General features: G+C 48.3%; 2 protein-coding genes across 3 annotated transcripts in view; one reads left to right on the forward strand and one right to left on the reverse strand.

Moving 5' to 3' along the window:
* Nucleotides 1–281: 281 nt before the first annotated feature.
* The window catches only part of luna, a 103,433-nt gene continuing 88,463 nt past the window's right edge, over nucleotides 282–15,251 (forward strand). The window contains exon 1 of one of the 2 annotated variants that reach the window (XM_033377824.1): nucleotides 282–911. In XM_033377824.1, the coding sequence (XP_033233715.1) occupies nucleotides 810–911 (102 nt within the window). In that variant the 5' untranslated portion in view covers nucleotides 282–809. The remainder of the gene's footprint in view (nucleotides 912–15,251) is intronic. The other variant, XM_033377825.1, reaches the window with a different exon arrangement.
* LOC26534410 (uncharacterized) lies at nucleotides 12,815–13,495 on the reverse strand. Its single transcript, XM_015179438.2, has 2 exons — nucleotides 13,174–13,495; nucleotides 12,815–13,063 (listed from the first exon to the last, which is right to left on the reverse strand). The coding sequence occupies exon 1, from the start codon at nucleotides 13,421–13,423 to the stop codon at nucleotides 13,304–13,306; it is 120 nt and encodes a 39-aa protein (XP_015034924.1). The 5' UTR covers nucleotides 13,424–13,495; the 3' UTR covers nucleotides 12,815–13,063; nucleotides 13,174–13,303.

The following is a 15,251-nucleotide window of genomic DNA, read 5'->3' on the forward strand; positions in this document are numbered from 1 at the left end:
GTACGACGGGGCGAAAAACCTCGAGATCTATTTTTAAAGAAGTATTGAAAATATTCCCACTAGAGAGCGCAAAAAAAAAACCATAAAAATAAATAAAACTAGCATAATTAATAATTCGGAATGACGGGCGATGACTCGGCAGAAGATGAAAACAGGCCAAAAAGAATGTGGGTTAAAGAACCCCCCCCCCCCCCGCTACACCCCACCGCCCCCAAAAGAAACCCATAATTAATGATTATTTATGCATTTTTTTGCTTACTTGCAGCTAACAAAAAAAAAAAAACCAACCAACAAACAAACAACAGAAAAAATATTATGGAAATGCATTCATAAAAATCTAAAAAAAAAAAATAGGAAAAAAGAATCAATTAATGTGAAAAAGTGCGAAATCAAAGAAACCCCGAATGAAATTAGTTGAGAAAAAAATTAAAAATTAACAAAATAAAGTGCGAGAAAGATAAGTGTGTGTGGATCCCATACAGTATATAGTATATATCCACAGATAATCCACAGACGCGAGTGTCAAAATGCAGCCCACAGCGGCCCCCGCCAGCGCCGGGAAGCAACATTCTCTCTGAAATCAAAATTCAATCAAAAAAATAATACACATAACCATCTGCATATACATATAGTACATAGATCTATAGCATATAGCACAAAGCGTATAGCATATAGCATATAGCATAAAGCAAACCTCGAAGAGCAGCACTTTGAGCCGCATTCAATCAATCAATCAATCAAAACCCTACTGCAACGGCCTCACCACGGAGTCCCTAGAGTTTTTGCGATTCACCGAAGAGGACTTCGAGATGGATATCCTACCGAGCGGGAATATCTTCAGCGAACTGGAGCGCATCTGCACCACCGGCTACTTCTCGTCGCAGCCCTCCATTGAGGATCAATGGCAACAGGTTTGTGGCCCAAATCCCTATCTTATGCTTATCAAAACGATACCGAATCAGTGCCTATTCGATGGTAGATATGGGAGCATTCCCAGACCATTGCAACCTTTCCTAAAGATGATTCAGTTCTTAAGGGAATTTCAGCACAATCTTGGGCTGAACCCTTTGGCTAATCTAATCGCAAACATTCCATGCTTTTCAATGTTAATTGATCTAGTTTTTGTTGTTCAATAAACTAAAGTAGTTCGGCGATAGCAGAGAGGGAATAGTGCTCAAGATTATGGGGGTTTCTGGCTTTCCATTTGGTTTTCCTCTCACAGAACAGACTGTTCCCATTTCCCTTCATATTTGTCCGCCAAATTTCCCCCCGATTGACGTCACCTTCCAGCAGAGCTTTGTGTTTGCTTTGTGTTTGCTTTGTGTTTGGAAATTTATCAAAAGACTCGACTACTTAATTCCTCAATTTTATCGAAAGACCTGGCCGACTTGGGCGACTTTTCTTCGACTTCCTTTTGGGGCATTGCGCAATCTTTGTCGATCGCTAGAGGGGGCTGGAGGGGCTAGAGGGGCCAGAGGGGCCAGAGGCGAAAGTGTTTAGTGTTTTGTTTTCAAGGTCTGCGTATTCCAGCTTACCTGCCGCACGGTCTAAAATTAAATCGCCAGAAATTATAAACTCTTGATAAGCTTTTCGGGTGCTCCAAGTGTGTGTGTGTGTGTGCCCGCTATATGTATGTGTGTGTGTGTGTGTTTCTATGGTCTCTCCCGGACTGATATGTATTTCAGTTTTGTTTGCGCGAAAAACCCAACAAAAGATGGGGCCAGCCGAATAAATAGATGTGCCGGGGCCATAAATAAGTAGAAATTCGCAAACCAGCAGCAACCCAGCGGCAAACCAGCGGCAACCCAGCAAACTCAGCGCTCGGTTCGGTTATCATCGCGCGGCATGCATAATATATATACTAAATAAATGTATACTTGTACTATATACAGACATTTAATCTTTTCTTTTCTTCTTTTTTTGCCAATTTTGTATGTGTGTTTTTCTGTGTTTGTGTGTGGCATTTCTTTTTATTATTTATTATTTTTTGTTGCTCGTTTTTTCGAGTGTTTTCTCTGATAAAACGAATCGAAGACCGCCGCCAGCTGATTGCAGACAGCTTTTCGTGGCTTCTACTGGCCTCTCTCTCCCTCTCTCTCCCTCTCTCTCTCCCTATCTCTGGCACCCGCGGGGGGGTCGTCTTGGGGTGTTATCAAAAAAATAACTGACGCATAAGAAGATTGTGTTACGACTTTGAGGGAGCAGAGGGGGACAGGGGGGCAGGGGGGGGGGGTCTGTATTTTGTATTCTGTTTTTGTTTCTGTTTTCCCATTTGGGATGAAAGAAATCTGCGACAAGTCGGAGGCTGTGCCGCTCTTTGGCCACCGTTTCAGGTTTCGCTGCAAATTAAGAATGAACAAATTTTTCACACCCTCAGTTTATTTATTTAGCTTCCACGCACAACAAAAGATACACATACAGCCAGCAGACAGATATTTCAAGTATTTCCAGCCAGAAATTCCATCAAAATACACAGAAATAGGCACATGAAAATGTTTCAATCCTGCAAGCACTAGCTTTTGGATGAATTTTGTGGAATTTCCATCAGCAGTGTGGGATAGTCGTATCAAGTGCGAGTCTGAGTCTGAGTCGAAGTCGAAGTTTAAGTCGAATTTGGAATTGAAACGGCAGCCGGGAGTCGCGAGTCGCGAGTCGCGATGCACTCGTTTCATTTGCACAACTTAAAAACTTTTAATTGAACTCGAGTACACATTTTTGCATAACTTTTTGTATTTTGTATTTGGTATTCGTCGTCGTCGTCGTTGTCGCTGACGTTTGGGGCTGCCGCTTCTGCTCGGGATGCCGTTCCTTCGGATACCCTTATGTCGGAAAGTCGGAACTTGCGAAAGTTTGTTCAAACTTGAAATTGAAACCAAAGAGATGGCCTGCCCGGCCCTGCCAGCCTGAATACTTGATTGAGGCAAGCTGCTGAAGTATTGGCAGCGTCAGCGAGGAGGCCGCTAGCCGTTGGAGAGGCAGAGCCCGGAATCAGATCCTATCCTAGATCATGGGTGAAAGTTAAGGGGTTTCATGGATACTTCCATGGATAAACATATCAGCGAAGAGGCCCAGAATCATATCTTGTACTAGATGAAAGAGGAGGGGTTTTCCTCCTTAAACTAGAACCATTCTCTTCAATCAAAAGTGGTTTCTGCTCTCTGGCTAATATTTGTAGTATTTTTTAAGGTATTTGCCGCTGCGGCCTGGCCTCCAGAGCGGTTAGATTTGATTCGGGGCTAAAAACTTTAAATTGCTGCATTTAATAAAAGTTTTGTCGGCGTTGCAGGGGCGGCGGGCAGGTGGCAAGGACATCAAAAGGAGCAGAACCACGAATTTCGTACTGGAACTTTCTCAAGCGATCTCCCACGCACACTCTCTCCCCCCCCCACTCCCCCACTCCCTCTCCCTGCCTTTTGTAATTAGAACTTGCGGATGGATGTTTTGTTTATTTCCGTTGACTTCCGGCTGCTTCCGATGCGGCGGCTGCGTTTTGCTGTTTGCTTATTGTTTTATTGTAATTGTTATTGGAGGGAAGTGCTTTAGCTGGAGGGGAGAGGGGGGAGGGGGGAGTGATTATGCCATGGTTATGAGGCATAATACGGTCCCATCCGTCCCTCCGTCCGTCCGTCGCTGGGAAACACTTGTGTCTCATTTCCATTTAAACAGCTGTTGAGCCTCAAATTGTTGCCTTTGCTGCTGCCTCAGTGGCAAAGACAAACAAGCTGCGGCTCTGGCACATGTATCTGTATCTGTATCTGTATCTGTATCTGCTGCATACATTATGTGTATCTTTGTATCTGCATTTGTATCTTTAGCTCTTTTTTGGTGGGCTGTTTTTGGAAACCAAGAAAAATAAATGCCATTCTGGGCATCAGGGGGCGGCGGGGGCGATGAGGGGGATTTCTACTCTTAATTTATTTCATTTCCACTCCAATCTGGTATCTAAACCGTATTTTCCTTTCATTTTGACGAGCGAAAATCCCGAAAATGAATTGAATTTTCCTTTTGTTTTTCCGTTTGATGAGAGGGGGCACGCCCCCCCCCCCCACAATTTCCCCCACCCGCAAAACTATTTGCGATTAATTTCATTTATAGAATTTGGCGAGTTTTCGGTATTATTTTAGCCATTTGCTCTTGGCCATTGGCCATTGGATATTGGTTTTAATTTGTGAAAATCTAAGCGGATTCTATGCGATTTTCGCCCAGCGCATTAGCCACATTCTGTGGCAGTGGCAGGTCCCTGTGCTGCGGTTGCACAAATTTTAAACCATCAATTTAAATAAATTGAAATAAATTTAAATCAATCGAAATAAATCTAAAGCTCTGTCTATCTGTCTATCCGTCCAACGGAATATCTTTGCATATTTCCCAATTACATTTTAATATTAAATATTTCCATTCAGCCCGCCCCCGCCCCTGGTTACTGCCCCCCCTGCCCTCAGGCAACCACCTTCGACAATATGCAATCAGCAGTTAACATTTAACACACGAAAATCGTGGCAGAAAACCCAAAAATGGCACGTACCAAAAAGAGCAGAAAAAATACAAAAAAAAAAAAAACGGAAGAAAACCAGAAAAAAAAGCGCTGAGAAAACGGAGCTGTTGCCGTTGGGAAATTCATGAAGATAGATGCACAACACACGCACACACACGCACATAATAAGCCACACACATACACAGACACACACACAGACACACAGATACAGACACCCACTTCATTGACTAAAACACGTCGCAGTGGCAGCGGCAGCGGCAGTGGCAGTGGCAGAGCTCTTTTTTCCAGCAAACACAGCAAAAAAGCCAAAGAAAAAGCAAAAGGAAGTGCCAGAAAGAGAGGAAGAAAGCGAAAGAGACAAAGACCTAGAACTAGAGAAAAGAGGGAGAAAGAGAGAGCAAGGGAGAGAGTGAGAGAAATCCGAAATACGTGCAATTGCTGAAAATATGTTTGTTCTGCGGCAGAGGGGGCAGGGGGCAACGTGCGGGCCAAGCATCTGTGGGCCTTAAATGCCCTCCGATACACACACACACGCACACACACACACACATACACCCTTGGTGTCGTCGTTCGTGCCACTGTGCCTCTGCCACACATTTGCTACTCCTCTATTACCCTCAATCATTTATCATCTTGGCTGCAATTAATCATCAAATATACGCGCGCCCTCCCCTCGCACATTCGCACTACGTGGCAGCCACAGCCACAGCCACAGCCTCGCACCCTGCCTCGCACCCTCGTCCTTGCCCCTTGCCCCTTGTGCGCCCGTGTCCATGTCCTTTTATAGTTTTTGCGGGATTTATGCTTATAATGTGGAATGCGCGACGCCACTGTCTGTTTATCTACGAGTGTGTGCCGGGGAGTGCCGGGGAGTGCTGGTGCCACACTAGACACTCGCATTTGCGGCACATAGCTCATATTTAACTATGCGACTGCCCCCCCTCTAAGGCCGGGAGGGGAGTGGCGCTTGGTTACGTGCAAGTTTATGATACGACTGACTCCAGACTCCAGACTCCGCTCCCTGCCGCCTCGAGCTGCGGTCTGCAGTGCCACCGCCACTGGCTTACTGCCGCCGCCTGCTGCCACACGCAGAGCTAACCAGAAAAGTTGCTGCAACTTGTGGCAGCAGACTTCTTGCATAACTCCCAGCGATGCCGCCAGAGAGAGAGAGCGAGAGAGAGCGGGCGAGATCAAGCCAAAGAGTGGCTAAAAAATGGCTTCCAAAGGAGGAGCTTCCCCCTTGCCCTCTCCTCCCCCTTGTGATGCTCCATATCGCACAATAATTATTGCAAGAGCGGGTGTGCCAGTAGCCCGCAATTGGGGGCACGAACCTCAGACCGGAATCAAAATTCTGCACAGCTGTTGAAGGCGTCTCGGCTGGAAGAGCTGACATTTTCCTGCTGTTTTTCCCTCGGTGCAGTGTGGCGGGGGGGAGGGCACCACCCGGACGAAAAGGACTCGTCTAAATTGCGGATAATTGAGTTGCCGGCCATCGGCTCCACTTCCACCCACAGTTTCCGTACTGCTTCCCGGCTCTGAAGAGAGACTCTCAGCCCACGATTGGGCCTCGAATGTGGACTTCTCGATCCGCCGATGATTGCTCTTTCCGCTCTCTTTGTGCTTTTAGTTTGAGTTATATCCTCTCTGTATCCAGCTCCTAATTGGTTGTACAATTATGTATGCCTCGGTTGCCCCAGCCCCAGCCCCAGCCGCCCTGCCCCTGCCCCTACCCCTGCGGCCCTGCCACAGCCTGGTAAATTCGTATTTATTAGAGTCATACATCAAGTTGGCATCTCCTCTGTGGGGCTCTCTCTTATCCTTTGCTGAGGCAACGTTTGTCTCCCCCCCACCGCCCCCATCATTTGTGTGTCTTTGTCTGTGTGTGTGTGGCTCCAGATTTTAGCTACAATCTATTCCTCCTCCTGTAATTCCATCTCTTACCATGCTGATGCTGTCTCTCCCTCTCCCTCTCTCTTTGTATCTGTATCTCTTTCGTCTGCTTTGGTCTTTTGCTCTTTTTCGCTCCGAAAGATGTGCGCCCGTTGATAAAGTCTCTTGGTAATGAGTGGATATGTTTCGTATTAATTACAGTTGTGTTTTTTCTCCCCCTCCCCCTCCGCCCCCTTGGCTGCTGCCTTGTTAAGGAGAACAGTCCCCTGATTGTGGGTCGTGTCTCCAGCTCTCTGTTTGCTAATCTCTCAGCGTGGGCTGGGGCGCCTCTCCATGTGGGTTGATTCCTCATTTCCTTCCACACACACACACACACACACACACACACATACAGTCGAACGACTTTTACCCATTAAAGCGGCAACTGGCATTCACTGAGACTTTTTTTTCTGGCCAATAAAAAATGGTCTCTCTAAGCAATTGATTGATTTCGCCAAAGGACAAACATTTCTTTTTTTCGTTTTGCTGATTGCTTGCTCTTCTCGTGCCGCCGCTTTATGCCTCGAAATTAATCTTTATTGCCTCCGAAGCCGGGCCCCAAGTCCCCCTCCCAAAGAAAGAGAGAGGGAGCGTGCTCTTTCTGGCCATAAAAAAGACCAGAGCAAGAGCCAGAGCCAGCGGCAGAGGCCGATACTCAGGCAGAGGCCATGTGTCCTGACAGTTTTCTTTTACGAGCGGCACAAACTAATCCTTTTTTAATAATGCGATGGCCTCGAGGGCGACTGGCCACGTGCCTCGGGGCTACACCGGGTCCAGCCCCAGCCCCAGCCCCAGCCCCAGCCCCAGCCTCCTGCAAATCGTCATCTTTCACTGCCGACTCATTTGAGCGAAAGATACACACACACAGACGAGACGAGACGAGACGATTTCATTATACCACAGCCAATTGCACACTCATTGTTTTATTTTTTATGTAAATTCCAAGTAAATACCGAAATACCGAAATACCAAAGTACCGAAATACTCGCTACAAATTGCTTTCCATTTCTTTGGGTAAACAACCATCGCCGTAGCCATCGCCGTCGTCTTGAGCAAATGTTTGCGGAAAATGCTGCGAAATAAAAGGCCAGCCCAGCAACAACCACCGACAGGCACACCCCCACCCCCTCCACCACCACCACCCCCTCCCCAGTGGCGAAAAATCTCAAGGGGTGGAGGCCGCCAGAACAATTTTTATTTTCGAATATTTTTGGTATTTTTGAAATTCCTTTTTTTTTTGCGCACTTGCTATTTTGTTGAATTTTGCACACGTCTATGGTGGAGGGGGGAGGGGGAGGGCGAGGGGGGTGGGGGTGGCATGTGTGAAGGGTGCGAACGAGAGCGAGCCACACCGAATGGAATGATACATGCCGGCAACAGCGGAATAGGATCTTGCTTGGGAATGGTATGGAATGATAGACAGAAAGATAGATGGATAGATAGATAGATAGATAGATGGATGGATGGATAGATACATCTCCAGTGGGCATAGCATTTTCCATGCTGATCGATAGCAGTTTGATCGTTTTTCAAGCCCAAAGGAATCCGATTCCTGCCCTTATCCTTCTCTAGTATTTCAAGCCCCAGAGCAAAACTCTGGCAGAGCAGGTGAAATGGCATATACTCCCAGATACTTGAGTTCCTGAAGGATTATCGAGATGTTACACTGCTATGCCATTGAAGGGGAGGGGGAAAACACATGAGCGCGCCTTCTACTTGGGCCCAGATCCAGGAGAAGGAGGGCTGGAGTGGGTGCCGTTCCGCCCGGTGGTGCGTGGGATGACAGCCAGGCTAGACGACCGCCATTGTTGTCGGCTGGCAGTCTGGTGTCCTTTGGCCTAGTCCCGTCCCCCTTCTCCTCCTCCTCCTCCTCCTCCTGGCCACCCTTAAAATGTTTTCTGGCGAAAAATGTATGTCAAATGTGGGAAAACAAGAAGGGATGCGACATGTGTGCGTGTGGGTGCGTGTGGGTGGGTGGTTGCCAGTGATTTGTGGCAGTGGCAGAGGCCGCCTCAATATGAAAACAGTTGACAGTTGTCCGCCGTCGAGGCCCATGCCCCTTGGCGGGCAACTAAAATTTGTCAGATGCCCAACAATGGGCTAATTAAAGGCCCTGCTTTGGCCCGAACATAAATTACTTTCAGCTAAGCTCACAGCCAAAGGAGGGAGGGGGAGGGCGGGAGGGAGGGACGACCCGACCCGACCCGTGTGTAACCTTGGGCTCCTTCGACGGAGGGCCCACAGGGCCTGCTGTCGTCTGCATGATGTCTGATAAGTGATAAGACCAAATGGCGCCAATATCTTCGGGGGCATGCCCCTCCCACCCAGCAAGAGAGAGGCGACAGCAGGCGATGATAAGGAACAAATTTTGTTGTTCTGTTTGTAAATACAAAAGCAATTTTCGGTCGCCGACACATTGCCCATAAAAGGGATCAAGAGGCTCGCAACTGGAACCTTAAGAGACCCACATATCCCTGCCCCTGCCCGTGCCCCTGCCCGTGCCCCTGCCGCATATGGCGGTGAATTGTTTTCCCTTATTTCTCAATATTTTTCCGAAACAATTGCTAGGCCCAGAGGGGGAGGAGGAGTAGGATGATGATGATATGGGCGTGCCGAAGCATTCGCATTGAGTGCTAAATGCTAAATCGTTTCGGGGGCAGCAGCAGAAGCAGCAGCAGCATTTCCTGTTGCAAGGCAAAGATAAAGCCCACAGGCGGCTGGCCGAGCGATGAATCAGAGAGGGGCAGCGCACCCTTTGCCCCCCTTCCCCTCCCCTCCCCCACCGACACCCGACTGCGTGTGTCATCTGCTCCGTATCAAAGTTTTGAGGGCAAGCGAAAAACAAACAACGCGTACCCTTCCGAGAGGAGCACACATCCCATTCCCATTCATGTATGTTAATCATCCATTCAAACAGTTTTCGGCTCATATAACATCACAAGAGAATGGATTTGGATTCTCAGCGGCCGCCATGGGAACCGGCAGGGCTCCGGCGATCGGAATGCAACCAAAATTCAGAGTGAGTGCCGGAACAGTGGCACCCCTTGATGGCTCCCCCCACAGACCTTGGGTTGGGCTGGGGCTGGGGCTGGGTCTCGGTCTGGGGATGGGCCTCGGTCTTTCCCAGCGTTGAATCCTCCCCAAAATTTGTGTCGCTTTTTGAGTTATATTTCACGCTGATGTCGGGTGTCTCTCTGTATCTCTGTATCTGTGGGATGTGGTGGCAAGCCCAAAAATGAAATCAATTTACACACCCCGCTGTCTGTCCCCCCCCACCCCCCCTTCGTTCAATGTGCACTCGTCTGGCCGTGAACCTTTTGTGCGACGAGAGATCTTAGCGCCTAAGTGCATCAATTGACGCGCTTTTTCAGATGGAAACTTCCCCCAATTGCATTAAACAAATTGAAAATGCTTCAAGTGCGAGGGAGAGGGGAGAAGTAATGGAAATTTCTGGAGGGGGCTGCTGTTTGCGACAGAAAAGGAAGAAAAATTAATAAGCCAAATAAAATATGGGGACTAAACGATGGACTAAGCCGCACAGAAAGCAATTTATCAAGCAGGCCATAATCACAGGAAAACCCTGAAGAGGGTGGGAGGGGGGGCAAAGAAATACCAAGAGAAAAGATAGAGCCCTCAGCAGGAAGGCGCGGATAGTGGAAGGCAGGGCCTCCTCCATTTCCATTGCCAGTTCCATTTCCATTTCCAGTTCCATTTCCATTTCCCAATGATAATGATTGATGGCTGTTCTCTCTCCAAAGGAATGCTGTTGCTGATAAAAAACGAGTCACAAACAACACAATACACACCCGATATTACAATATTATATTCTTGGCTTTTCTGTATGGAAATAAAGGCAATTCTGTACTCTGATAAGTCAGCTCTGGCTTTTATCAGAGTTCTGAGGAATAACTTGAAATAAATATGAAATATTAATGAGGGAATGCCCACACATGGTGGCAGGGGCAGGGGCAGAAGATAAATGTGGCAAGCGGCTGGCATCTCGCCTGTGTGAAGGACCTTTGTCAGTGTTGAAGATTTGCGCCCCATTTAAGAGCTGCCCCAAGGTTAACTGTCGCCAAAGATACATTCATCCTTCCTCTGGCTGGCTGCCTGCACACCGATACACACTAATACCAGTGCGGGCTCTTATGACAAATTGATTACATGTAATTCTGTTGCCGCTTTGGCTGTCTTTGATTAGGTGGAACATCGCAGCGAGTCTCTCAGAATTTGTCTTATTTTCTGTTGATTTATATCTCCACGAGACATAGTTTTGTCCCACTCTTACTCTCTCTCCCCCTCTCCCTCTCTCTCTTTCTGTCTCTCTCTGATTTGATTTCGGCTAAGATGATTTGGCCTTAATGCATTGAATCGAGCCAAACAGGAAACCTTTGAAGAAAGCTCTCTGTCTGCTCTTCCGCTCCCTCCACCCCCCCCATTTGAAAGGAACAGGAATTGGCCTGGTCGAAGGGCATTGCTGGCCAATACTCCGTATATATTCGGTTATAAATTAAATTTTTCATTCCTACTCCTCCTCCTCCTCCTTCCTTCCGCCCCCCCCTCTCCTTGGGAAACGGTTTTATTTACGGTAAATTTCATTTCGATTTCTTTTCCGATTTCTCCTCTTTTCTTTCTTTTTTCTTTTTTTTTGTTGGCTGTCTGCACTCCTTGAGACGCCACAGCCACAGAACCGAATGGGCCAATCAATAACATGGGGCAAGAGAGTGCCCCCCCCCTCGGACCGTGCAACACTCTAAACACCAATTGATGTTTATATGATAATGATTAATGACTACGTTACTTTTACACAGATTGCTTTCGGAATGGAATGGCTTCACTGTGCTGTAAATACCATGTCAATGTATCTGTGTGTGTGTATCTGTGTGCGTGTGTATCTGTGTGTGCCTATTTATTTATAGGCCCTGCCTCTGGCGCCTGCTTTTGGGCTTCTGTTTCTCATTCCTTTCCCTGCGTTTCCTTTTGACAGAGTTTTAGTTGCGTTTAGCCTTAATTTTTGTTCGTGTTTCGGGCCTCATTACCAGACATTCATCAATTGTTGCCAATTTGTTTCAAAGCGAAAGAAATTCTTGTTACGACTTGTACTTGGCAGCTTCCTGTTGTTCCCTCCATCCTCTAACGGCTGTCCTCCACCCTGGAAGGAAATGTGGACATGTTTGGTTCCGCTCCAAGAAGATTTATTCGGAATCGTATATGGGCTCCAAGGAACACGGAAACGGGCGCTAGTTGTCTCCGGGAAGCTTCAAAGGGCATCCATCTGGAATCTCAGGAACTGCTCGGAATAGATCTAAACTCCCCAGTCGAACCCTCTCCAGTTCCTTGGGGATCATATCTATAGGGTATGCTGCTCTGCTCTGCTCTGCTCTTGGCCAACTTGTAACTGCCACTAATGATGACAACTTATTTTGGCCTAAATGCTCGGCCAACACTTTTATTGGTTTTCGTTATTAATGATGGCCGAAAACTGGCGGAAATGACTTTGTGGTTCCCATCCGAAGGTGGAAAACGAGAGGCTTTTCATTAATCAAAGGCTCTGATTGGGGCACTGGTGGAGGTGCCTCCCTCCCCCCCCTCCACAGACACAGTCGGGGCACACTGGCAGCCATTACACTGGCGGCCATGAAATTAGGACAGGAAAAAAGGGTTGCCAGAGCCACGCAAAAGTATCGATGAGGGCGAAATTAATCAAAGGCGAGAGTAATCATCGAGTCAACATGGACAAATGGACAGAAGGACAGAGGGACAGAGGGACAGACGGACTAATGGACTAATGGAGTGTGTCTGTCTGGAGGCGTGTCCTGTTTTCGGTTGCCGTTAATTGTTCTTTTCTCCCTCTCTCTCTCTCTCTCTGTGTGTCCCCTCTCTTTCTTGTTAATTCCTTTTGGCTGTTGCGCCCCTTTACAATTCCATTTGTAATTTATCACTGTGTTTGCCTTTCGGGGGTTTGCCCTTGGGAGGGGGGGAAGGGGGGGGGTCTCTGTCCCGCTTCTGTGGAAAAAGGATTCACTTTCCTTTTGAGTTTAAATATTTTATTGAGTGCTTGAAATTGTTAATTGTTTTTTAATGGCCAAAAAGGAAAGGATTGCCCCCCACCCCGTGCCCCCCCCCGCTCCCCAGAGCCAAATCGATTCCAATTAGGCCTATATCCATATCTCGCTGGGGGCACGTGTTGCTGCCACATCAAAGAGCAGCCAGACAGCTGCACATTGCCACATTGCTGTGGCATCGCATATGGATCAAAGTTTGATCAAAGGACACGCCAATGTGCCACTTCTTGTGCCACTCGCGGCAGTGAGAGGCATTCCAGGAATCCCTAATGAAGCCACGATGTCAGTTTCCCTTCCCCCCCTCCTCCCCAGAAATGTGTCCGCGTTTTGTGGAGCTGACAGCTTTTAATAAAAGTTCACTTTCCTGGATTTTCGTTTTGATTTTTCCCGAAAGGCGACGCCGAAACCCTTTTTTTTCTCCTGTTTACCGGGCGGTGCGGGGGGGGGGGACCTCCTTCATGTGACATATTTTCCAGCAAGTTGTCAAATTATTTTCACTGTTTTGCACAGCGGGAAGAATGAAATTATGTTTTGCGGTTTGCCTTCGTCGCCTTCGTCGCCTTCGCGGTTTGGCCTGCCCGGAAAATGGGAAAAGTCAAAGGGCGGGCTAATAATGAAAGACCCTTTTGCCGGGGGGTGGTAGGGGTGGGGCAAGTAGCCCCGTGAAACCCGAGATGCACTCACCCTCGAGCCCAGAACTGCACTTGACTTCGGGCATCGCTCTCCCTCACCTTTTCTGTGTGTTTTCTTTCTTCGGAGAAGTAACCTTTTGTTCCTTTCATTGCAGGTAATTATCCCGTCAATGGCCCACCGCTTAGAGCATCAGCTCCACCACAATGATGCCGGCCTTCATAAGAATGGCCATGGCAAAGATGACCAGGATCAGGCTCTTGCTGGGCCTCTGCCCGTCCTCAGGGAGTAGCCTCCTAGGCATAATTTCAGCAACGATTCAATTCGATTTCCAGTTTTCGGTTTTCGGTTTCCAGTTTTCGTTTTTCGTTTGATTTGATAGGCAATGCCTAGCACATGGCTGGAAACTGGTATTTTCCCCACTTGAGGTGTGAAATGCATGGCCAAACACTGGGCCTCGAGTGAAAGCCGGCAAACAAAAGACGCATTTGGCTGCACATTCGGCGGCAGCTGCTGCTGCGACTCCGACTCCGACTCCAATGGCCGCCACATCTTTAAACAGTAGTTTTCGTTCCTCTGTTGTTGATTCTTCTCGCTCTCTGATCTCGGACTGGGCTCGGACTCGGCTCGGACTCAGCCTTGGCTGCTTGTTTAGCCTTTTTCGTGTTGATGTTAAGTGTTTTTCTTTGGGTCTTCGGTTTGTGTAGTGTCGTGTCGCTTCAATTTGTGTTTGGCTAATGAAAATACAAGCCTCCGCTGCCGTAAACGTTTTACAGTACGAATTTGGGCTAAGGCATGCCACAGGCAAATGGCTTCATTGTGTGGCACCCTCGACCCCTCTGGGCACCCCTCTGCGTCGGCGGCACTTGTTGTTGAGCTATAAATTCGCAGACGCAAGACAATGGTGGCCCCCAGACTCGGCAACAGCCACTGGCCCTACCCCTGCCACTGCCTTATGCCACTGCCACTGCCACTGCTGATTCTGTTGATGATGATGATGATGCGTTCGTAATGGAATTCAATGCATTTAATGGAAATTTTTGCATTTACATAATCGATGCAGGGCAGCCCCGGAGAGCCACAGCACAGCAGCACAGTGAAAGCAAAAAGTGTATGCTCACACGAAAATTAAGCATCTTGCAGCCCCCCCGCCACCCCCCGCCACGGACTCCAGAGTGCTGGCCCGGACAAGTCTCGAGCGAGTCTCCAGCGGGTCTCCAGCGAGTCTCCAGTCCATGGCCATGCAACTCAATTTGCTTGCGCAATGTTTGCGCACTCTCCCCCCCTCCCTCCCCCCCCCCCTGTGTCTGTGTGCTCGTGTGCGAGTCTCTGATTCAAGATACTTGCTTAATGTGTAATTTAGTGCGTTTAGATAAGTTGCATAGTGAATTTTTGATGTGTGCTTGCGCACGGAGGGAATTTAATGCATTGTCTTGCGATTCTGCATTCAGCATTCAGCAGTGGTTCTGTTTGTGCCCCCCACAGCCTGCTGGCCCCCTGCCCCACTGCCTCCTGCCTCTGGGTGGATGCTGCCTGGCTCTTCTCTGGCTGATAATGCTTTTGTTTATTTAACGGCGCTAAGTGCATTGGTTGCATTTGCATAAATCGTTCATGGCTCTGGCGGAGGGCGGGCGGGGGGAGGGGGCGCAGACGAACGCATTAAACAATTTGTGGCATTTACTCGTTATTATAATGCCCGATAAAAGGCAGGCCCGGCCATGTGGCAACTAAAAAACTGTGGCCGCATAAAAATGTATATTCAACAATTTGCGGCCATGCGTTTAAGCCGGGCCTGGGCCTGGGCCTGGGCCTGGGCCTGGGCCAGAAGGATATGCCGATCCACTCGCATCGAAGCGCTTTAATCGCAAAAGCCAATATGCAGCCCAAAGCCCAAAGCCGAAGGCCGAAAGCCGTTTGTTAATGCGTTATGCATTGCCACACTCCAATCCCCAATCCCCCCCCCCCCCCCACTCTCTCTCTCTCTGTCTCTTTCCTTTGCCATTTCTCAGGCATTGTCAGTGCATTAAATCCCCCGGAAAATTCCCTCTGCCGGCCAGGGACCTGGACTCTGGGCCAGTGATAAATTACACAACGGACAGACATCGACACACAGACAGAGACAAAGAGACAGA

Source organism: Drosophila pseudoobscura, chromosome 3, assembly GCF_009870125.1.
Source record: "Drosophila pseudoobscura strain MV-25-SWS-2005 chromosome 3, UCI_Dpse_MV25, whole genome shotgun sequence".
Classification (NCBI taxonomy): Eukaryota; Metazoa; Arthropoda; class Insecta; order Diptera; family Drosophilidae; genus Drosophila; species Drosophila pseudoobscura.

Bases quoted from the DNA above. Each gene is read 5' to 3' on its own strand.
- LOC26534410 (XM_015179438.2), bottom strand. From the start codon at position 13,423: ATGCCTAGGAGGCTACTCCCTGAGGACGGGCAGAGGCCCAGCAAGAGC.